At 42.0% G+C, this 23,981-nt stretch overlaps 1 protein-coding gene across 1 annotated transcript in view; it reads right to left on the bottom strand.

Moving 5' to 3' along the window:
- The window catches only part of slc4a5a (solute carrier family 4 member 5a), a 31,356-nt gene extending 11,950 nt beyond the window's left edge, over window positions 1–19,406 (bottom strand). Inside the window, exons 1-14 of the mRNA XM_036981745.1 lie at window positions 19,287–19,406; window positions 18,705–18,865; window positions 18,021–18,170; window positions 17,642–17,722; window positions 15,229–15,284; window positions 13,671–13,828; window positions 13,147–13,234; window positions 12,658–12,812; window positions 12,351–12,479; window positions 7,328–7,502; window positions 6,622–6,755; window positions 4,346–4,526; window positions 4,116–4,229; window positions 1,420–1,611 (exon numbers count right to left, since the gene is read on the bottom strand). Of these exons, the coding sequence (XP_036837640.1) occupies window positions 1,420–1,611; window positions 4,116–4,229; window positions 4,346–4,526; window positions 6,622–6,755; window positions 7,328–7,502; window positions 12,351–12,479; window positions 12,658–12,812; window positions 13,147–13,234; window positions 13,671–13,828; window positions 15,229–15,284; window positions 17,642–17,722; window positions 18,021–18,170; window positions 18,705–18,865; window positions 19,287–19,366 (1,854 nt within the window). The 5' untranslated portion in view covers window positions 19,367–19,406. The remainder of the gene's footprint in view (window positions 1–1,419; window positions 1,612–4,115; window positions 4,230–4,345; window positions 4,527–6,621; window positions 6,756–7,327; window positions 7,503–12,350; window positions 12,480–12,657; window positions 12,813–13,146; window positions 13,235–13,670; window positions 13,829–15,228; window positions 15,285–17,641; window positions 17,723–18,020; window positions 18,171–18,704; window positions 18,866–19,286) is intronic.
- Between the last annotated feature and the right edge of the window lie 4,575 nt (window positions 19,407–23,981).

Here is a 23,981-nt window from a genome sequence, read left to right as displayed (position 1 = left end):
TCCAATTTGCATACCGTACCAACAGATCCACAGATGATGCAATCTCTATTTCACTCCACACTGCCCATTCCCACCTGGACAAAATAAACACCTATGTGAGAATGCTATTTATTGACCACAGCTCAGCATTCGACACCATAGTGTCCTCATAGCTCAACACTAAGCTAAGGACCCTGGGACTAAACACCTCCCTCTGCAACTGGATCCTGGACTTCCTGACGGGCCACCCCAGGTGGTAAGAGTGCGTAACAACACATTCGCCACACTGATCCACAACACGGGGGCCCCTCAGGGGTGCATGCTCAGTCCCCTCCTGTACTCTCTGTTCACTCATGAATGCACGGCCAGGCACAACTCCAACACCATCATTAAGTTTACTGATGACACAACAGTGACGGGTTGCATCACTCCCTGGTATGGCAACTGCTCGGGCCTCCGACCGCAAGGCACTACAGAGGGTAATGCGTACGGCCCAGTACATCATCGGGGCCAAGCTTCCTGCCATCTAGGACCTTTACACAATGCGGTGTCAGAGGAAGGCCCTAAAAATTGTCAAAGACTCTAGCCACACTAGTCATAGATTGTTCTCTCTGCTAACGCACAGCAAGTGGTACCGGAGCACGAGGTCCAAGAGGCTTCTAAACAGCTTCTACCCCCAAGCCATAAGACTCCTGAACAGCTAATCAATTGGCTACCCAGACTATTTGCATTGACCCCCCCCCCCCCCCCACGCTGCTGCTACTCTCTGTTATTATCTATGCATAGCCACTTTAATAACTCTACCTACATGTACATAATTACCTCAATTACCTCGACAACAGCGGTGCCCCAGCACATTGACACATTGACTCTGTACCAATACCCCCTGTATACAGCCCCGCTATTGTTATTCACTGCTGCTCTTTAATGGTTTGTTATTCTTATCTCTCACTTTTTTTTAGGTATTTTCTTAAAACTGCATTGTTGGTTAAGGGCTTGTAAGTAAGCATTTCACTGTAACGTCTACACCTGTTGTATTTGGCACATGTGACAAATACTATTCAATTTGATTTGATTTGAAGCTGTATTCAGCTATAATATAGGTGAAATAGAATATTCCTGTCTGTGAGTAACATGCAGTTTCAGGATACCATGGGATCTACTGTAATATGTACATTGAGGAGTTTGGGGAGACAATTGTATACAAAAGTTTAGATCTAAGCATGTTTCGGTCATTGCTCTTATTTACACCATATCTCCATGGAGATTACCCCAAATCACCACAGATTACACATAATCATATCTGCCTCAAGTGTTTTAAATAGATCATCTTTGCCTTGAAAAATATGAAACTGTGGCTGAATCAGGCTGCTATTTGCGATGCAGCCTCTATGTCAATGAATAAACATCCAGCTCCTCTTCAGTTCGTTCTAGTCTCACCTTGGTAGGAAAGTAGCGGCTAAACTTGAACTTCTTGAGGGAGACGGTCATGGAGTAGGTCCCGAAGAACAGGATGAAGGACATGAGGGCCAGGTCAGGGACGTACTTACAGGTGTTGCCCACCAGAGAGCCTCCGTACTTCACACACTCCTTCTTACTGAGCTGGCTCCAGTCCAGGTCTGTGATGTTCAACTAAGAGGAGAGAGGGACGCAGGAGGGCAGGGAGTAGGACACCGTTTTAGAGGTCGAAGAATAAGGTGAAGGGGAGCGTAATGGCTGTGAGGATGTGAGGTTTCTTGGGAGAGAGAGAGAGAGCGAGAGAGAGAAGATAAAAGGAAAGAGAGTGCAAGAGAACATAAGGGCGACGAAAATAATAATATGGGAACTAATCGACTTATTTTTCAGACTCCTCAAAGGAAAGCCATTTGCTGTAAACAAATAATTCCCAATTGGCTGATAAAGTGTCTACATGATAAAGTGTCCTTGTTTTGAAAGAAAAGCAAATTTTCTGTCCATTAAAACAACATCAAATTGATCAGAAATACAGTGTAGTCATTCTTAATGTTGGAAATGACTATTGTAGCTGGAAATGACTGATTGTGTACAGAGGCCCATTATCAGCAACCATCACTCCTGTGTTCCAATGGCACGTTGTGTTAACTAATCCAAGTTTATCATTTTAAAAGACTAATTGATCATTAGAAAACACGTTTGCAATTATGTTAGCACAGCTGAAAACTGTTGACCTGATTAAAGAAGCAATTAAATTGGCCTTCTTTAGACTAGTTGAGTATCTGGAGCATCAGCAATTGTGGGTTTGATTACAGGCTCAAAATGGCCAGAAACAAATAACTTTCTTCTGAATCTCATCAGTCTATTCTTCTTCTGAGAAATGAAGGCTATTCCATGTGAGAAATTGCCATGAAACTGAAGATCTTGTACAACGCTATGTACTACTCCCTTCACAGAACAGCGCAAACTGGCACTAACCAGAATAGAAAGAGGAGCGGGAGGCCCCGGTGCACAACTGAGCAAGAGGACAAGTATATTTGAGTGTCTAGTTTGAGAAACAGACGCATCACAAGTCCTCAACAGGCAGCCTCATTAAATAGAACCCGCAAAACACCAGTCTCAACGTCAACAGTGAAGAGGCAACTCCAGGATGCTGGCCTTCTAGTAGAGTTGCAAAGAAAAATCCATATCTCAGACTGGCCAATAAAAATAAAAGATTAAAATGGGCAAAATAACACAGACACAAGAACTCTGCCTAGAAGGACAGCATCCCGGAGTCGTCTCTTCACTGTTAATGTTGAGACTGGTGTTTTGCGGGTACTATTTAATGAAGCTGCCAGATGAGCACGTGTGAGGCTTCTATTCGTCAAACTTGACACTCTAATGTAGATATTCTATTAAAAAAATAATCTGCCGTTTCCAGCTACAATAGTCATTTACAACATTAACAATGTATTTCTGATCATTTTTATGTTATTTTAATGGACATAAAAAGTGCTTTTCTTTCAAAAACAAGGACATTTCTAAGTGACCCCAAATTTTTGAACGGTAGTGTAAATATAGGGTATGTTTGTTGCCTTAAAGGGGAAGGTGTTACAGGCTTTGGTTTTTCCATTTATATTTTGTGGTTGGATGTTAGCACGTTAGCACGGTCGGCACACCGATTGGAGTCACCTCATTAGTCAGAAGGTATTTCCCCTGTACTGGCACTGGTGATATTTAAGAGCAGCTGGCCCAGTGCACAATTTGGCTTGACAGATGTGGAGGGTTAACTCATTTCGTTGCCGTTTATCTGATCTTCCTTGTTTTTTGCTTTTCTCCTCTTTTTGGTTTGATTCCTGTCTTTAAGTTTGGTGTGGGTTTGAAATTTGTTTGCATTTCTTGGGCAAATTTAGGGGCCTTGTGGTGGGTGGCTTAGGTCCCAGTTGTTGTTGCTAGACATGACAAAGTAAAAACGTAATTTCAAAAATCACTTACTCCAAAGAGACTAGAGGTGTTATCAGTTGGCACTGGCACTAAACCATTGAAGATCATTGAAGCCACTGTTTAATAAGTGAAAAGAAGGGAGACAGAAGGAGAGAGGAGGGTTATGAAGGAAAAATTGAGATGCAGAGAGTGAAAACAGTGAGAGGGCAGAGTCAAGGGACAAGAGAAATGGAATAAGAATTCATCAGGTAGACTTGGAGACCTTGAACAGAGAAAGTAGCTAGTTGGAGCTCATGCATACAAAGTGTTACTCACTCGCATCAGACAGCAGCCATTTGTGAGTGCAGCAAAAACAAATATAAGACAAATCAGTTACATTATTCAAATACCTTAAGTCAATTCTCATAACGATTTCCCAATGCAGTGAACATCTCCAGAGAGGCATAATACCTCCTTATATTACCAAACCATACGATAATCTTTATGTCCCCAAATCCCTTAGAGGTAGCCAGGTCCTGTTTATACTCCTATCTGTTTGTGCTCTTGCCAACTCCATTTCTGTCAGTGTCAAGTCAAACCTTTGCCATGTTTGGCATGACAATTCCATAAGGATTTGACATGAGAGCAGAAACAGATTGGCACCCAAGCTACTAGGCCCTAATTCCCCATTTACTACCCCCTCCAACCATATGACAACAACTATGACCCCCGTTGGGAATTCTGGCTAACTTGATTGTTACTGTACTATAATGATATACTATACAGCCAAGGATGGACTCACTGGGGTCTGGGGCCAGGCACTCGCACTTGTAGGCAGTGACGTAGTCTGGCTTGAAGTCGGTGTTGATGGGATAGTACTTGAAGGAGCCCATCTGTAGCAGCACATTACATCAACAGTTAAGTGTGCGCGTGTGTGCCTGTGTGCGTATGTGCCCAAGTGTGAGCGTGACTGCGCCTGTGTGCATCTGCCTGCCTGCGTGTGACTCACCATCTTCTTGATGGCGTCAGAGATGAAGATGAAGGAGATGAGGCTGGAGAAGCCCTCCTCTGTGAAGCGGGTCATGTACTTGATGATGTAGCTGGCGTCCGTGGCAACCAGGAGGAAGCACTGGATACAGGAGTGGATCCCTATCCACAGACGCAGTTCCATGTAGTCTATACCATTGTTCCTTAGAAATAAGAACATTGATATAGGGCAGAAGGTGAAAGGTAAGACCGTCCTTTTATAAAGCTGGTACGGACAAGCTCTCCAATATGGCATATCAAATCTCACCATTGTGCCTTTCATAGTATATCATGTCTGATGTGGGTGTTTGAATTGTCTTTCAAATCAAAGGGAGGAACCATATGTATCAATATATTATATACTGTATAGGCTACAGCAGGGGGTGTTTTTTGGGGGGGGAGAGAACTCAATATATTTTAAAATGAAGAAAATAAATTGAAACTGTGTAGAAATTATAATGGACCTACAGTGGGGAGAACAAGTATTTGATACACTGCCGATTTTGCAGGTTTTCAAAAATCCAGAAAATCACATTGTATGATTTTTAAGTAATTCATTTGCATTTTATTGCATGACATAAGTATTTGATCACCTACCAACCAGTAAGCATTCCGGCACTCACAGACCTGTTAGTTTTTCTTGAAGAAGCCCTTGAAGAAGCCCTGTTCTCCACTCATTACCTGTATTAACTGCACCTGTTTGAACTCGTTACCTGTATAAAAGACACCTGTCCACACACTCAATCAAACAGACTCCAACCTCTCCACAATGGCCAAGACCAGAGAGCTGTGTAAGGACATCAGGGATAAAATTGTAGACCTGCACAAGGCTGGGATGGGCTACAGGACAATAGGCAAGCAGCTTGGTGAGAAGGCAACAACTGTTGGCGCAATTATTAGAAAATGGAAGAAGTTCAAGATGACGGTCAATCATCCTCGGTCTGGGGCTCCATGCAAGATCTCCCCGCGTGGGGCATCAATGATCATGAGGAAGGTGAGGGATCAGCCCAGAACTACACGGTAGGACCTGGTCAATGACCTGAAGAGAGCTGGGACCACAGTCTCAAAGAAAACCATTAATAACACACTACGTCATGGATTAAAATCCTGCAGCGCACGCAAGGTCCCCCTGCTCAAGCCAGCGCATGTCCAGGCCCATCTGAAGTTTGCCAATGACCATCTGGATGATCCAGAGGAGGAATGGGAGAAGGTCATGTGGTCTGATGAGACAAAAATATAGCTTTTTGGTCTAAACTCCACTCGCCGTGTTTGGAGGAAGAAGAAGGATGAGTACAACCCAAAGAACACCATCCCAACCGTGAAGCATGGAGGTGGAAACATCATTCTTTGGGGATGCTTTTCTGCAAAGGGGACAGGATGACTGCACCGTATTGAGGGGAGGATGGATGGGGCCATGTATCGCGAGATCTTGGCCAACAACCTCCTTCCCTCAGTAAGAGCATTGAAGATGGGTTGTGGCTGGGTCTTCCAGTATGACAACGACCTGAAACACACAGCCAGGGCAACTAAGGAGTAGCTCTGTAAGAAGCATCTCAAGGTCCTGGAGTGGCCTAGCCAGTCTCCAGACCTGAACCCAATAGAAAATCTTTAGAGGGAGCTGAAAGTCTGTATTGCCCAGCGACAGCCCTGAAACCTGAAGGATCTGGAGAAGGTCTGTATGGAGGAGTGGGCCAAAATCCCTGCTTGCAGTGTGTGCAAACCTGGTCAAGAACTACAGGAAACGTATGATTTCTGTAATTGCAAACAAAGGTTTCTGTACAAAATATTAAGTTCTGCTTTTCTGATGTATCAAATACTTATGTCATGCAATAAAATCCGAATTAATTACTTAAAAATCATACAATGTGATTTTCTGGATTTTTGTTTTAGATTCCGTCTCTCACAGTTGACGTGTACCTATGATAAAAATTACAGACCTCTACATGCTTTGTAAGTAGGAAAACCTGCAAAATTGTCAGTGTATCAAATACTTGTTCTCCCCACTGTATGTTCATACAGTTTCTTGACTGTCCAGCTCACTAATAATCAATAAACAGTCAGGCAGGGAGCATCGAAAATTCAAAAAACGATGGATAGAGGACAATGTTTAGAAAAGTCTGACAGCAAGGAAATATTAAAAAATGTCAGTGCGGCTTTCCGGACCTCGTTGAAGAATGAATGCAGCCCCCAGGGCAAAATGAGTTCGACACCCCTTGGCTACAGTGTCTGACTTTGAAGTGGGGTTGAGCTCTCACTCACTTGCTGAATTCGAAGAGCAGTTTCTCGAAGATGAGGATGGGTCCAGTGGAGCTAAGGATGATGAGGGGCTGACCACTAAACATACAGAACACTGTTCCTGACAACGCTGTGCCCAGGAAACTCTCCATCACACCCTGATATAGAGGAGAGAGAGAAGGTAGGGCAGGGGGAGAAACAGGGTAGGGGAGAGAGTAGGGAGAGAGAGATGGAGTGGGAAAATGAAGAGAGACAGACAGAGAGAAGTGGTTGTGAATGTGTTAGAGAAAGGCAGTATGAGCCTGCTATATTTCAATCTGACAGACAGTCTGTGCGAATCATCAGTAGCAGCCAGCCAGAGCACTTATCCTAAATGGTTTCAGTATGTGTTGAGCTGAACAAATGGATTTAGTGCAGTCCCTGTTCCCATCCGTCACACACATATATCACCTAGAGTGAGTTAGCTACCATACAATTTTTTTGGCACATGTTCCATACTAAAAACATTCTTTAGCAAATCATCGACTCAGATACATTTTTTTTTGAATCAGTAAATTAACTCCATTTAAATTAATTCAAGGGTCATAAGCCCTAACTCAGTCTGTTTGTGCTAACGACGATTCACTCATTTTACTCCGTAAATATGCCAAACTTGTTGTCATTTGACACAGCTTACAAGGGGTAGAATGTTAGCACAACAGTTCTGGAGTTCAAGCTACATCAGCTCTACCTGATAGTTGTCTGTGGCATCCCCCAGCAGGCCTCCAAAGGTGATGGCATTGGTTATGCAGCCCAGGTAGATGAAGAGGACTGCAGAGATGGACTGGATATGGAAGCCTTCGTAAAAGTCACTAGGAAACCAGGGCAGCTTTCTCTTCATGTCCAGAAACAGACCTCCGCAGAACCTGACAAAAACACAGACACTCTGGTAATGATGCAGAGCCTGACACAGCTACAAACACTATGGTCTCCACATAACCTGTCACGGACACAGGCACAGACACAAACCCTCTGGTTATGATGCAGAACGTGACACAGACACAGTCAATAAATCAAATATATTTTATAAAGCCAGTTTATACATCAGCAATTGTCACAAAGTGCTTGTCACAGACACAAACACTTTGGTAAGGGTGGTGCACATACTCTGTTTGAAATTCATTATCACCTGTTTTATGCATCACACGGACTCACTTCATTTCAGTCTGTCTGTCGTTTCACAGTGTGACAGGATGGGCCAATTGAACCGATGATGATTTAAAACTATAATATCAGGCCGATGAGGAATGGAGACGAGATTATCATGGCTACACTCTTGGATTTTGCTATCTAGAACCTAAAGGGGTTATTCGGCTGTACTCATAGGAAAACCCTTTGAAGAACCCTTTTTGGTTCCAGGTACAACCCTTTCGGTTCCAGATAGAACTCTTTTGGGTTCCATGTAGAACCCTTTCCACAGAGGCCTCTACATGGAACCAAAAGGGGTTCTGCCTGGAACCCCCAAAAAAATGATCCTATGGGGACAGCCGAAGAACCTCTTTGGAACCCTTTTTTCTAAGAGTATATTACTGAACGCTTGACCAGGAGGGGTCCAACTCAAGGTGTCATAAAATAAATTGCACCCCCCTCCCCAGCGTCAAAAATATTTTCATATGACCCTCACCTTGTACTGTAAAATAAATTGAACACCCTCCACCTTCATAGAATTAACTCAAAATAATGTTTTACGACCACAAATAACAATAACTGTAGCGACCCTGTGCTTATCAACGTGGATATCTACTTTGCTTTTGTTGCCCAGTCGATGCCACGCCGGGCTATGAGCCAGAAGATTGAGGGTTCGCCGACCACCACAAGAGCTCACTCTCCCTGCATGTTTCATTACTTCATAATCCGAGCCGGTTGCAGACAATGAACAGCTATGGGGAAAATCAGATTTTCAACTTTTTGATGGCTTGTTTATAATTATATAAAATATACTGTTTGCAACAAATTTTCCACCAACACAACCAATAACGAAAACATACCGACATGGGTTGTGTTTTCAACACCACAATAAATAGACAATCAGAAAACACATCCCTCCCTACCTTGGAGGCTTAACCAGGATCAAAGGCTTGGCTTGACAATCTCTGAATGTAATTAAACGTTTTGGTGTTTTGTAACAGATGTCTATCTATTTCTGTTCATCAAATTGCAAACTTGTGAACTGATTTAAACCTTCATACAAGTTTTGAACAGGCTATATTGCAGCAATTAGGCTATCAACAAAGGCAAGTGCCTACCATACCCAACAAATGACAGACATAGGCTACTTATAACTTATCTTGAACTATATATGGGGCACACAATTAAAAAAGACAGATCTAATGGAATTTAGCAATTTAAATGTTTAAACAGAATTAAACAAAACAGGTTATGCTGATTTAAGAACTGGTTTCAATTAATATTCTGAACAAAAATATAAACACAACAACATATAAAGTGTTGGTCCCATGTTTCATGTACTGAAATAAAATATCCCAGAAATGTTCCATATGCACAAAAAGCTTATTTCTCTCAAATTTTGTGCACAAATTTGTTTGCATCCCTGTTAGTGAGCATTTCTCCTTTGCCAAGATAATCCGTCCAGCTGATAGGTGTGGAATATCAAGAAGCTGATTAAACAGCACGATCGCTACACAGGTGCACCTTGTGCTGGGGACAATAAAAGGCCACTCTAAAATGTGCAGTTTTACAACAGATGTCTCAAGTTTTGAGGGAGCATGCAATTAGCATGCTTACTACATGAATGTCCACCAGAACTGTTGCCACATAATTGAATGATCATTTCTCTACCATAAACCTCCAACGGTGTTTTAGAGAATTTGTCAGTATGTCCAACCGGCCTCACAACCGCAGATCATGTGTAACCACGCCAGCGCAGGACCTCCACATCTGGCTTTTTTACCTGAGGGATCATCTGAGACCAGCCACCCGGACAGCTGATGAATTTGAGGAGTATTTATGTCTGTAATAAAGACCTTTTGTGGGGAAAAACTGTCTGGCTCCCAAGTGGGTGGGCCTATGCCCTCCCAGGCCCACCCCTGGCTGCTCCCCTGCCCAGTCATGTGACATCCATAGATTAGGGCCTAATTACTTTATTTCAATTGACTGATTTCCTTATATGAACTGTAACTCTGTAAATCGTTGAAATTGTTCCATGTTGCGTATATATTTTTGTTCAGTAAATAGGCTTACAATAATAACAATGACATACAATGATAATAATAAAAAGGATAAAAAACGAATTATTATAAATAAATGTAAGTTTTAAAATTGAATCCTACCTAAATAAGGAGTCGTACAGTACACTGCATTCTTCTCATCTTAGTCCACTACAATATTAAAACATTATTTCCCCCTCTTTTCACTATAGGCATACTCTTTCTCTAACTTTGGTTTTACGTCAATGAAAAAGGCCTCCATCTTTGCAATCAACGGTGGCCTAGGCCAAGGCTCCTCTCTTGCGCTCTCTCTCCTCAGAAGCAGGCACATGTGTACGCAAGGCACGAGAGAATGGTGCTGAAGCGCAAATTCGGGGTGTCAGCTATGATAGACAATCTCTCTTGGACAATTTGGCCTGCTACAATGTTATTTATCAGTTTTTAATTTTTTTATCAGCCAAATGCCAGCAATTACCAGCGAAGGGAAACCCTGGAGCATTTTCCCATCAGACTTGTGTTTCCGTCAAATTGACTTGTTGCAGATAAAAGTCTGTGTGTAAATACGTAGTGCACATCAAATAAGACCCTCAATATTTATTGAAAGGAGCATCGACCTCATCACTGTGCACTTTCACCACCCTCTGAAGTTCATCATAATTGATTTAATCTGTAGCCTCATAAACCGCATGCTTTGCCATGGTGTAGTGACATTTATCAGACACGTAGGCTACTTTACTCGCATAAGAAGGTTGGATGGAAACCTGGTTAATGTCGAGCCATTTTGAGGACGCTGGAATTACATTTTGGTTGATTGTGGACATGCCGACAGGAGACTTTTGAAGTAGCCTTCTCGGATTAAAACATTGTGACTGGCTGTGTTTATGCCACATATAAAAAGTCATACATTTTAAAAGTTAAATGATAAATATTTAGGCTCTATTGAAGTGTTAGGTTCTAGGTGTGCGAGGAATAGCCGCTCGGATTGGAGAGGAGGCTGAGCATGTGTTAAGCTTTCCTGAATAATTGGGCCTGCTGGGAGCATATGTGGCCACATTATTATAGGACAACTTGGGAGAATGATGATGTGAAACAGACAGCATATTCAGTATCAGAAGTAAAAATACAGCCAGACTGGCCTGCTACTGTGTCTTTCTAGACCTTATAAACTTTTGAGTGGACCCACAACTGGTCTGTTATTCAAATTCCATTTTCACTTCAGCCTAGAGTAGGCTATAGAATGTTGTACTCACTTTTAAACAATAATGCAATTATTAATTGCATTGTGATGTTGTAGGCTAATCTAGGTAGAATCATTGTATTGTCCCTAAACAAGATCAACAGGGGAGATTTTAGCTGTGTGTCTCATGTCTTCACTGTTCTTTCATGCGCAATGATGCACCTGGCCTCTGCACTGCCTATCAGCTATTGTAATGCGACGCTACTGGCGGCAGAGAAGTCAGGCGCAGGAGAGCGGAAACGGATTCACAACGGTTGTGTCTAATAACCATAAACCACCGTCAACAGAATAATGCAATAGATGGGTCAAACAAAACCCAGTACATACCAGCATACCGTGCACAAGCACTACAACAAACAATTACGGACAAGGACATGGGGGGGAACAGAGGGTTAAATACACAACATGTACTTGATGAAATTGGAACCAGGTGTGATGGAAGACAAGACAAAACCAATGGAAAATTAAAAGTGGATCGGCGATTGCTAGAAGGTCGGTGACGTCGACCGCCGAACGCCGCCCGAACAAGGAGAGGGACCAACTTCGGAGGAAGTCGTGACAGCTATTCCTATTTGCTCCTGTCGATTCATATAAAAAAAAATTGATGCAGACTTGAATGTTTTTATGTGTGTTATGATTGCTCGTTGGCCTATTTCAGATCTGGACAATTATCCACCTACCACTATTGTCACTATGAATGGTGGATAGAGGGCAGGATAGACCGTTAGACTGTTAGAATATACTGTGGTATAGTAAACATTTGCACACGGAAAAGCACAATGCATATGGGAAGTACCAAAACACCTTCCTTTCTATTGGGGAGGCGCATGCAAGCGGATGAGGAAATGTGTCTATGATGGAATAAATTATAACTTAAAACCTCCAAAGGAGCAAATGTAAACCAGGAAAAAACATACTACCCTCCCCTGTGCCCAATAAAAAAAAATACACAACCCTCCCCAAAGCAAAAAAAAAAGTTTGACAACCCTCCCCTATTTTAGACCCCCCCCCCCCCCCCCCCCCCCCCCAGTAAATTGTGATCTGTCCCTAATCCATCCACTGGGTGAATGTTCCCAATGTGAATTAACAAGAGACATGATGTTTTCAAGCACATTTAGATGTCCAAATGTCTCTTTAAAGGCCAACTCTAGTACCAGTTCCACTCAAGTACTCTACCTCATATCTCAATTCACTCAGTGGCATTTCTCGTTATCCCAGTTCAGACCCAGTTCCTTTCATGTTATCATTCTTCCTAGTCTCCTAACGTACATGTAAAAGATGTCAATCCCAGTCCTCAACCAGTAGCCTACCTCCCAGTGTGTGCCAGCTCCTCTCCCAGTTCGTGAGCCACTGGCATCTCCTCATCCTCAGAGTGGCCTCCACTTCCTCCCGCCGTACCGTTCGGCTGACCCAGCTCATTCAGAGAGTGCACTGACTTCCTGTAAACAGAGGGAATACACACAGGAAGAGAGGGAAGGGAAGTGTTGATGACAGAAATACTGAGAAGGACCTCATATCTGGGTCTTAGAGGTGACTTTTTTTAAATGTGGGGAAATGATTAGGTAATGGATCTAACATAGATTAAACTAGATTATAAAACCTAAATATGACTCCAACCTCTTGTCAGCCGTGGGCACCTTCTTAGGTGGCTCGATACGGATTTTGGGGTCCCACTCGCCGGGCGGCAGCACAATCACCTCATCCAAGAACTCATCTATACCAGCAATCAGATCTTCTCGATCTCTAGCCTTGTACGCCACATCACTAAAAAGCTGGGGGGGAAGAGAAATTATTACTATTATTACTATTAGTAATGGGATACAAACCCTGGGAACTGTTCCTAATTTATGACCATGGTGGGACTCTGTTTAAAACACCTGTCTTTTATGGTGAAATAACAGGCTGTTGCCTGTCTGACATTCAATGTTTTTTCCCCATGATAGTGACAGGAGAGGCTGACCGTTACCAACAGCAAGCCATGGTGGCCTCATTATCAGTATGTGAAGTCCACACATTTTTGGCTGACTCAAGTTGCCAGACAATCAAGCCTGTATTTCCATGTCATCTGTATTCAAGAAAAAAAAGGAAGCATTGACAGACACTTACGTCATCCACCATTAGAGTAGCTATGGCTCGACCGATCTGATTATAGGACTTGGCTTTTCCTGTGGGCCCCAACAGAATAAACAGGAATCTGTGGTAGTGTGGGGAAAAAGGTACCTCAACAACGGCTCACAAAATGTCAAAAGATGTGCTCGCTTGGGCATGAGAACAGACGCAAAGGAGAAAGTAAGGCAGCAACTATTTACAGTATGTGTAAAGTATGTTAGACCACAGACCACATTTTGTACATTTTTGTCATTTAGCAGAAACTTATCCAGTGCGACTTACAGTCAGTGCATTCAACCAAGGTTAGATTAGGTAGTGTGGATAAAATAGACACCTCAAAAATGGTTTAGGGCTCACAAAATACATTTGCATGGGTATAAGAACAAATACGGAGAAAAAGACGAGAGACAGACAAAAAGAGAGAGAGAGAGCGAGAGAAACACACAGATAGACAGAGAGGAGTAAAGGGTAATATGAATAGACATGGTAATGTGTCAGACAGGCAGGCAGACAGCCATTACCTGGTGGGCACAGGAACCTCTGTAAGTCCTCCCAGAGTGGTGGCCTGTGCCAGGCGGACAAAGGCTACAAAGGGTTTATCCAGGAAGTCCACCTCACCCACTAGCACATTTGATGCCTCAGCATCTCTAGGGATCTTTTTCATGAACTTATTCCTTAGCTATGGAGGGAGGGAGGGAGTCAAAAATAGTTGATACATCGTGGCATATACTGTAGGGTATGGACACTGGATTTCTTGTCAGCATAACTGACAAAACACATTTGAGGTGAAATTGCATCATATCTTCAAGTTCAAGTCCTAGTTATTTTTTATATACCCAGATAAATATGACACTAATAAATTATTCAAATATGACAGTGAAACCATACAATATGTGCATATAATAGATTTATCCTTCTTGACATTGTCATTGTGCTCTAACAATGCCTTTAGGCTTCTATCTATCCACTCCATGATCTGTTTGAAAAACATAATTACATTTCACCTCACTGCTCTTCTGGCAGCATATGTTTTTGCTGGATAACAAAATTGGTCTCTGAGCGTCAATTCTAATTAATGTAGCCTGGGACTTGAATGTGTGAAGGAAACGTGGCCAACGGTATCACTAGCACACTGGTACATGATTTACTGTACGTATGTATACCCCTACGTGTAGTATAAACCACTCAACCATAGACTAAACAGTGAGGGTAGTTTAAAAACATTGGGATAGCCTGGAAGCCAGTCTGTTTTTGCGTTACGCTAGCCAAATAGATGCAGAAACAGTCAAGTACCCAGAGATGTATTAATTTGCATATCTACTGAGTTAAACCCGACGTATTTGTCCAGAACATTATCTCAAGACAATTATTTGGGCATAAAAATTGTCAGAGGCATTCGTTTTAACCCAATGCTTAGCACAACACGCCTGACCCATCCTCCATCATTCACAGCATAATAACCCTGCTAACAATGGAATTAAAGAGAGTTCGTCTGTCTCACTGGGTTTGAATTCTCCTTTTAAAGAAGAATTCTCCTAAGAAAAGACTGAATTGTGAAGCAGCCTGCTCCCAACTGCTCTGTGACACCAACACTAAAACGAACCCAATCAAATATTTTATGAGAATTATAACAATGCTGACTCTCATCGCGTTCCCATGGCAACAATGAAATACAACTGCAATACAAATCCTCTGCAGCGTACAGCTGCTTGCCACACTTAATTAAAATGTACATGTCAAATTCAGCACATTTACTGGTTAAATGGATATTGAAAATTCGGCACAAACACATACTGTATGTATACACAAACTCAACACGTTTTGCCATTGCAAAAGAAGGAATATGAATTCCTACAAACACTCTGGTTGCAATTCAATCAAACATCGTTGCGGAAAACTAATGTTATTTCTGCACAGAGGAAGTGCACATTTTAAGTAATGTAACTACCCTAAATTAACTTAGATTATAAGACCTAAATTATTTTATGACAATAATTCTATAAAACCTGCAGTTTCGCTCTGCAAGGATGTTTGAATGAATTGAGCCTGCTGAGTTGTAATGTTGCATTAGTGGGTCACCTGGTCTGTGCTCAGAGTGTCTGCAATGTCATTCATACTCCTACTATGGGCATGACCTGTAAAGCAACACAGTACATGTGAACAATTGATCATATCAATGTTGAGGATATGGAGAGTGTTCTATGTATCAAAGACACGTGCAAATCAACTGAGTTTTTCTTTTTCAAATGAAATGAATTCATGACCTGAAGAAGATTACATATTATCACTTCTCCTCTGGATTTTTTTTAACAAGCAGGTGCTGCTGAGTATGGCTGGGGAGGAGGCCAGGAGGGGTCAATGCCCCCCTTTGGACTCCGAGGTTTTTTCATTTTTTAACACCTGTAACTGCAGTTTCCTGCAATCTAGAGCAAAATATGGCCTTATATGATAACAAATAAAGTAAAAATACAGTACCAGTCAAAAGTGTGGACACGCCTACTCATTCAAGGGTTTTTATTTATTTTTACTATTTTCTACATTTTAGAATAATAGCGAAGACATCAAAACTGTGAAATAACACATATGGAATCATGTTGTCACCAAAAAAGTGTTAAACAAATCAAAATATATGTAATATTTTAGATTCTTCAAAGTAGCCACCCTTTGCCTTGACGGCAGCTTTGCACACTCTTGGCATTCTCTCAACCAGCTTCATCTGGAATGCTTTTCCAACAGTCTTGAAGGAGTTCCCACATATGCTGAGCACTTGTTGGCTGCATTTCCTTCACTCTGCGGTCCAACTCATCCCAAACCATCTCAATTGGGTTTAGGTCGGGTGATTGCGGAGGCCAGGTGATCTGATGCAGCACTCCATCACTCTCCTTCTTGGTCAAAATGTCCTTACACAGCCTGTAGGTGTGTTTTGGGTCATTGTCCTGTTGAAAAACAAATGATAGTCCAACTAAGCGCAAACCAGATGTGATGAAGTATTGCTGCAGAATGCTGTGGTAGCCATGCTGTTTAATTAAGTGTGCCTTGAATTCTAAATAAATCACTGACTATGTCACCAGCAAAGTACCCCCACACCATCACACCTCCTCCTCCATGCTTCACAGTGGAAATCACACATGCGGCGATCATCCGTTCACCTACTCCGCATCTCACAAAGACACAGAGGTTGGAACCAGAAATCTCAAATTTGGACTCATAAGATCAAAGGACAGATGTCCATTGCTCGTGTTTCTTGGCCCAAGCAAGTTTATTCTTCTTATTGGTGTCCTTTAGTAGTGGTTTCTTTGCAGCAATTCGAACATGAAGGCCTGATTCACACAGTCTCCTCTGAACAGTTGATGTTGAGATATGTATGTTACTTGAACTCCGTGAAGCATTTATTTGGGCTGCAATCTGAGGTGCAGCAGAGGTAACTCTGGGTCTTCCTTTCCTGTGGTGGTCCTCATGAGAGCCAGTTTTATCATAGCGCTTGATGTTTTTTGCGACTGCACTAGAGGAAACTTTCAAAGTTCTTCTTGTCTTAAAGTAATGATGGACTGTCGTTTCACTTTGCTTATTTAAGCTGTTCTTGCCATAATATGGACTTGGTCTTTACCAAATAGGGCTATCTACTTGTGTGTTGTTGTGTTGTGACCTACCTTGTCACAACACAACTGATTGACTCAAACAGATTAAGGAAAGAAATTCCACAAATTAACTTTTAACAAGGGACACCTGCTAATTGAAACGCATTCCAGGTGACTACCTCATGAAGATGGTTAAGAGAATGCCAAGAGTGTGCAAAGCTGTCATCAAGGCAAAGGGTGGCTACCTTGAAGAATATAAAATATAACATATATTTTGATTTGTTTAACACTTTCTTGGTTACTACATGATTCTGTGTTATTTCATAGTTTTGATGTCTTCACTATTATTCTACAATGTAGAAAATAGTAAAAATAAAGAAAAACCTTAGAATGAGTAGGTGTGTCCAAACTTTTGACTGGTACTGTATATTTTTTACGCCTCTCGTACATTCTTTAGGGAGGACCCTGTAGTATTCTATATCGCTTCAAACACATCTAAAAAGAGAGCGGCAAATCATTTGATATTAAAAGCTGCAATATGTCACTTTTTGGGTGACCCGACCAAATTCACATAGAAATGTATGTTCAAGATCTGTTAGTCTCATTGAAAGCAAGTCTTTTACTTTTGGTTTTGTACACCAGCTTCAAACAGCTGAAAATACTAGATTTTCAGTTATGGAAAATATATTTCATAGTGTTTAGATGGAACAATGATTCTCTACACTATACTTGCTTGTTTTGTCATATAAACTGAAATTAAGCAAACTATTAGAATTTTAGCCACTAGGAAATGGAGGAGCGATTTCTGCAGAGTGCATCTTTAAGAGCGATACAAGAAGTCACAGGAAGAGAGCATGAAAGAAAGAGAAAAAGAAACAGACAGGCTCTAGAAAGATGATGAGAGAGAGACTCACGCAGACGACCATAGCCTCCTGATTTCATGCGTAGGTCCTCTGTGGAGCGGTTGAATGCGGCCGCTGCCCCTGGACTACGAGCTGAGGAGGAAATTCAAGTAAGGAAGACAGGAGACTGTTTAAGGAGATAAACTTTATCCCCAAGGATAAATTATAGTCTATTTAATTCAACTGAATAAAACTGAGAGGACTGCATACATTTTTTTGTGGTTGATAATTTGCAATTAAAGAAAGTGTAAGAAAGCCTGTGCAGTGGGCATAATATATATATTTATGTGTATACATAGGCTACAAATTTAAACCTTCGGCAGTACTATAATGTGTATAGGAATACCGATGGCCATTCTTGACCATAGAGCAGAGGGACACTCACGGGCACCACCACCGCTGGCCTTGCCCATGTCAGCCAGAGAGCGGTGGATGGGCTTTTTGGTCTGGTGCCTGTGCTTCCTCAGGAGGACAAAGCTGATCTTCTCTCTCAGGTCAGGAGACAACATGCCCTCGTCTATCTGCCGCTCAATGATTTCATCTGCAGGAGAACGTTGTCTTAGTACTGTTTGTAGTATCACTCACAACCAACAGTTAATTTCCTTGTTGGTACCATAATGCCTTTCCTGTCAACTACTGGATGCTGCTAGCATCACTGAAATACACTGCACACACTAGGCTAACTGTTCTTAGAAGGGGTAAAAACTCTGCTTGTCATTTGTGACAGAGACTTGAAATTGTTAACAGTACTATCTCTAAACATTAGGTAAGAATCACACAACACTTATTTGGCATGTGTAACAGTATAGACTTTACGTCCGTCCCCTTGCCCCGACCTGGGCGCAAACCAGGGACGCTCTGCACACATCAACAGTCACCCTCAAAGCATCGTTACCCATCGCTCCACAAAAGCCGCGGCCCTTGCAGAGCAAGGGGAACCACTACTTCAAGGTCTCAGAGCAAGTGACGTCACCGACTGAAACGCTATTAGCGCGCACCACCGCTAACTAGCTAGCCATTTCACATCGGCTACACATGCATTAGCGCTCTGTAAAGGGGAATTTGTGATGCTCACCAACTATCTGAGGCAGTGAGTATCCCTCCAGATCCAGCACCACAGTGCCGGTCTGTAGACAGGTCCTGAGCTCAAACAGACTGTGCAGGGACAGGGTGGACACATGGGGCTTGCTCCACCTCTCCCCTCCGTCCTCTACCTTCTCCTCAAACTTCACCCACCTGGACCCCAGGTCAGAAAGAGGGCATGAGTTGGAAGGGACAAATCACTCATGTCAAAGCTGGTAGGATGTAAACACTGACTGCTTGTCTTGGGAATGACACATGCTAACAATCAGACATTCATTCATCATGCATGCCATAATAAACATGAAATGCATGACAAAATTGGTGGGTTCTGGAATGACATCCGTCTATGCTAAAGGAATAGGATCATTTGTTCTATGAAATGTATTTTTGGTATCACCATACGCACGTCAAAATATAAATGAGTCTACAATACAGGTGACTCAGAAGTTCATAGTTATAACTATAACAGACCGTCAACTTCTTGATATTGGCTGTCAAGGCTGGCTTTTGGCGTGCGTTTCTATTATGTTTCTGTATGTCTGTGTGTGTGTGTAATTTATGGGTCAGAAGTCACCTAGCAGACTCTTTCCACTCCAGCTCGTCCCCGTCCTGCTGCAGCGTGTCCATCTCAGTGAAGAGGGTGGGGTTGGGCATGTCATCATCCTCTCCCAGGATATAGCGGAGACGCTCCGCTGCAGGGGACACTGGGGCAAACACACACACGTCAGACATCATCACTGCTTGACAGACTCATATTTACTCTGGAGAATTTTTGACTTTTATGGCTCTGAAATATAAACATGCTTAATCTCTTCCCTGTGAGCCCACTTATTAAGCGGGGAGTTTCAAGCAGTGGTGCAACAACAGATGGTGATGATTACATTTCCTAATATTTAAAAGGTCAAGCTGAATATTTGATATTTTTTACTGGGTTGCTATAATTCCTCACAGACAGGGATGAAGGGGTGGTAAACTGAAAAATGAAGCTGATCAATTGGATCAGCAAGTTTAAAAAACGTGTCATTCTGTCTTACCCTTCACTTCAATGGCAGTGATCTGATCTTGAGCTTGACAGCATTTCTATCAAGCCTACAGGAACATCTGTGACCAGAGGGCTTGATCTCTACCACGAGGTGTCAATGCTCAGGCTAACTCAGCAACCTGACAAACAGTGCCTTCAGAAAGTATTCAAATACCATTTACTTGTTCCACATTTTGTTGTGTTACAGCCTGAATTAAAAATGGATAACATTGATTTTTTTCTCCTCACCCATCTACACACATTACCCCATAATGAAATGTTAGCACATTTATTGAAGATGAAATACAGAAATATCTCATTTACGTAAGTGTTAGAACCGTTTCGATGTTAGCGACTTATTTGGGTTGATTTATGAAAGATATAGAAATCTATTGAGAATGCTTATTATTGTAGAGGAATGTATGTAAACTGTTCATTATGTTAAATACAGTATTTATATTAGAAGCCTTTTATGGATGCTATTGTGACACCAGGTGGACACCTATGGTTGACCTGTAAGAATAGAGAATGAGGGGTTATGGGTAAAAATGGTGTCACTAACTCATTAGGACAGGTGATGGCGCTTGATGGAAGACACCTAGTAGAGCTATAGTTTTCTACTTATGTAGTCGCTAAGGTTCCAGATGATAAAATGCCACATCTATGGAAACCCATAAGGAACCAAACCTGTATTTGGGTGTTTATAGAAGTGGCCATTTAGAATAATGAACCCTAGCCACTACATGTCAATACATTTGGCAGCAATTATAGCTGTGAGTCTTTCTGGGTAAATCTCTATGAGCTTTGCACACCTGGATTGTACAATATTTGCACATTATTCTTTAAAAATTCTTCAAGATCTGTGAAGTTGGTTGATGATCATTGCTAGACAGGCATTTTCAAATCTTGCCATAGATTTTCAAGCCGATTTAAGTCAAAACTGTAACTAGGCCACATAAGATTAGGGCTGTTGCAGTGACAGTATTACCATCACACCGGGAGTCATGACCGCAGTAAAATTCCACGCGAGTTAAGGTAATCTCTTATGCACTCAGGACATGCATTGATAGTACCCTAACCACCATCAGGTTGTAATGGCCTGGTACTCAGTGCTCTATTGTCCCTCTAACCACTCTGACATCAAAGCAAAAGTATCATGCTTTAAAAACTCACCTCACTGTGATGATCAATTTGAAGAAAGTTCGAAAGCAGGTTGAAACTGAGTGAAAAACAATGGTCGTTGCGGATGTTGTTTCAAAGTCTAACACAACAAAACGAAATGGACAGCGCTTTCTAAGGTGATTATTAATTAAATACACCTCATGCATAGCCTATTGGAGCTTATGCATAGACTTGTGAGCCCAAGCACGAAGGAAAAACATGAATTCAAATTATTATTGTGATGCTGTTACACAATACATAACCTACAACATATTACCCATAGCAGAAAAGCACACAACAAAACTGCTTTAAGATGTCTTTGCTACAAACTTGGTCTAGCCTTTACTCCAAAAGTAAACAAGTTTGAGTATTCGCCTTGAGTGTGGACTGTATTATTATGCACATTTGATGGATTGGTTACCTTACGATACACTCCAACATTTATATCCAAGAGTCTGGGAGAGAACAGCCAGCCCTAGGGGATACTGTTAGTTCATTGATTGTGTAGGGCAGTTTACAATTAGAAATGGTAGTGAATTTGATTTTGAATAGCCTACTAGGGAAATTAGTATATTTTCATAATTAATGGGCAGACACCTTTAGCCACAGAATATCTCACCACCGTGCGTTTCCATCTCCTCCTTTCTCTCCTTTACATTATTCCTTCGTTCTCCTTTATTCCTTCCACGAGCACGCAGTCAATAGTTTAGTGAAATATTTTCATTGCGAAAACATGCTACTATCGATGTTCCCGAACAGATTTCACTTGGTTTCCCAAATTAAGCACTGGGGTAGCTACAGGAACAGGGTTGGAGAGCCAATGGCATACAGAGTTTCGGCGGAATATCACCTCTCGCACAGCCAGAGCATGCTCATGTGTGAAGTGAAATAAGTGTTGTTATATTTATCAGCTGCTCACATTAAACACAGCTCCGCTATAAAACCGAAGTAGTCAATCTGGCATCATAGAAAAACGGACCTGCGGGAAAGCGCGCGGCCTCCATTTGATGTTGGAGTGCATTCAGATGACATATTAGCAAAGACAAGATTAAATTCAGAATAGCATGATGGGTGGAAATATGATCACTTGATGAGAAAACATCTGTGCAGCCTGAGGCAAGGAACAAACCACAAGCTTTTTTTTCGGACTTTCTCAAATTATCAATAGCCCATAATAGCATCATGCAGACCATATATGTTTTGTTTTTCACAACTAACGTTGCCAAATAACTCTAAATATATAGTGCATTTGGAAACGATCTACACACAATACCCCATAATAACAAAGCAAAAAAAAAATGGTTTATAGGCATTTTTGCAACTGTATAAAAAAACGGAAATGTCACATTTACATAAGTATTCAGACCCTTTATGCAGTACTTTCTGGACGCATGTTTGGCAGTGATTACAGCCTCGAGTCTTCTTGGGTATGAAGCTACAAGCTTGGCAAACCTGTATTTTGGGAGTTTCTCCCATTTTTCTCTGCAAATCCTCTCAAGCTCTGTAAGGTTGATCTTGGATCTCCAGAGATGTTCGATCGGGTTCAAGTCCAGGCTCTGGCTGGGTCACTCAAGGACATTCAGAGACGTGTCCCGATTCCACTCCTGCGTTGTCTTGACTGTGTGCTTAAGGTTGAGGTTGAGTCTGAGGTTTTGAGAGCTCTGGAGCAGGTTTTCATCAAGGATCTCTCTGTACTTTGCTCCGTTCATCTTTTCCTCAATCCTGACTAGTCTCCCAGTCTCTGCCGCTGAAAAACATAAAATCAAAATCAAATCAAATTTTCTTGGTCACATACACATGCTTAGCAGATGTTATTGCGAGTGTAGCGAAATGCTTGTTCTTCTAGTTCCGACAGTGCAGCAATATCTAACAAGTAATATCTAACAATTCCAAAACAGATACCTAATACACACATCTAAGTAAAGGAATTGATTAAGAATATATAAATATAAATATATGGATGAGCAATGACAGAGCGGCATAGGCTAAGATGAAATAGATAGAATACAGTATAACTTCCTGCGCCGACAGAGATGGCCGCCTCGCTTCACATTCCTAGGAAACTATGCAGTATTTTGTTTTTCTATGTGTTATTTCTTACATTGTTACCCCAGGAATTCTTAAGTTTTATTACATACAGTCAGGAGGGACTATTGGATATAAGAGCAACGTCAACTCACCAACATTAAGACCAGGAATACGACTTTCCCGAAGTGGATCCTCTGTTTGGTCTACCACCCAGGACAATGGATCAGATCCCAGCCAACGACCAAAAACAAAGGCGACGCAGAAGGGGCAGATGGAGCGGTCTTCTGGTCAGGCACCGTAGACGGGCACACCGCGCACCGCTCCCGAACATACTACTCGCCAATGTCCAGTCTCTTGACAACAAGGTAGACGAAATCCGAGCAAGGGTTGCCTTCCAGAGAGACATCAGAGATTGTAACGTTCTTTGTTTCACGGAAACATGGCTCACTCGGGATACGTCATCAGAGTCGGTACAGCCACCTGGTTTCTTCACGCATCGCGCCGACAGAAACAAACATCTCTCTGGTAAGAAGAAGGGCGGGGGTGTATGCCTTATGATTAACGAGACGTGGTGTGATCATAACAACATAGAGGAACTCAAGTCCTTTTGTTCACCTGACCTAGAATTACTTACAATCAAATGCCGACCGCATTATCTACCAAGATAATTCTCTTCGATCATAATCACAGTCGTGTATATCCCCCCCCCCCCAAGCCGACACATCGACAGCCCTGAAAGAAGTTCATTTGACTCTATGTAAGAGTTTAAGAGGTTCTTAGTCACCTCACTGACCAAGGCCCTTCTCCCCTGATTGCTCAGTTTGGCTGAGCGACCAGCTCTAGGAAGAGTCTTGGTGGTTCCAAACTTCTTCCATTTAAGAATGATGGAGGCCACTGTGTTCTTGGGGACCTTCAATGCTGCAGACATTTTTTGGTACCCTTCCCCAGATCTGTGCCTGTATACAATCCTGTCTCTGAGCTCTACGTACAATTCCTTCGACCTCATGGCTTGGTTTTTGCTCTGACATGTATTGTTAACTGTGGAACCTTATAGACAGG

Source organism: Oncorhynchus mykiss, chromosome 6, assembly GCF_013265735.2.
Source record: "Oncorhynchus mykiss isolate Arlee chromosome 6, USDA_OmykA_1.1, whole genome shotgun sequence".
In the NCBI taxonomy this organism is placed as follows: domain Eukaryota; kingdom Metazoa; phylum Chordata; class Actinopteri; order Salmoniformes; family Salmonidae; genus Oncorhynchus; species Oncorhynchus mykiss.
The sequence above is the reverse complement of the archived record's forward strand: the minus strand, read 5'-3'. Positions and strand labels throughout refer to the sequence as shown.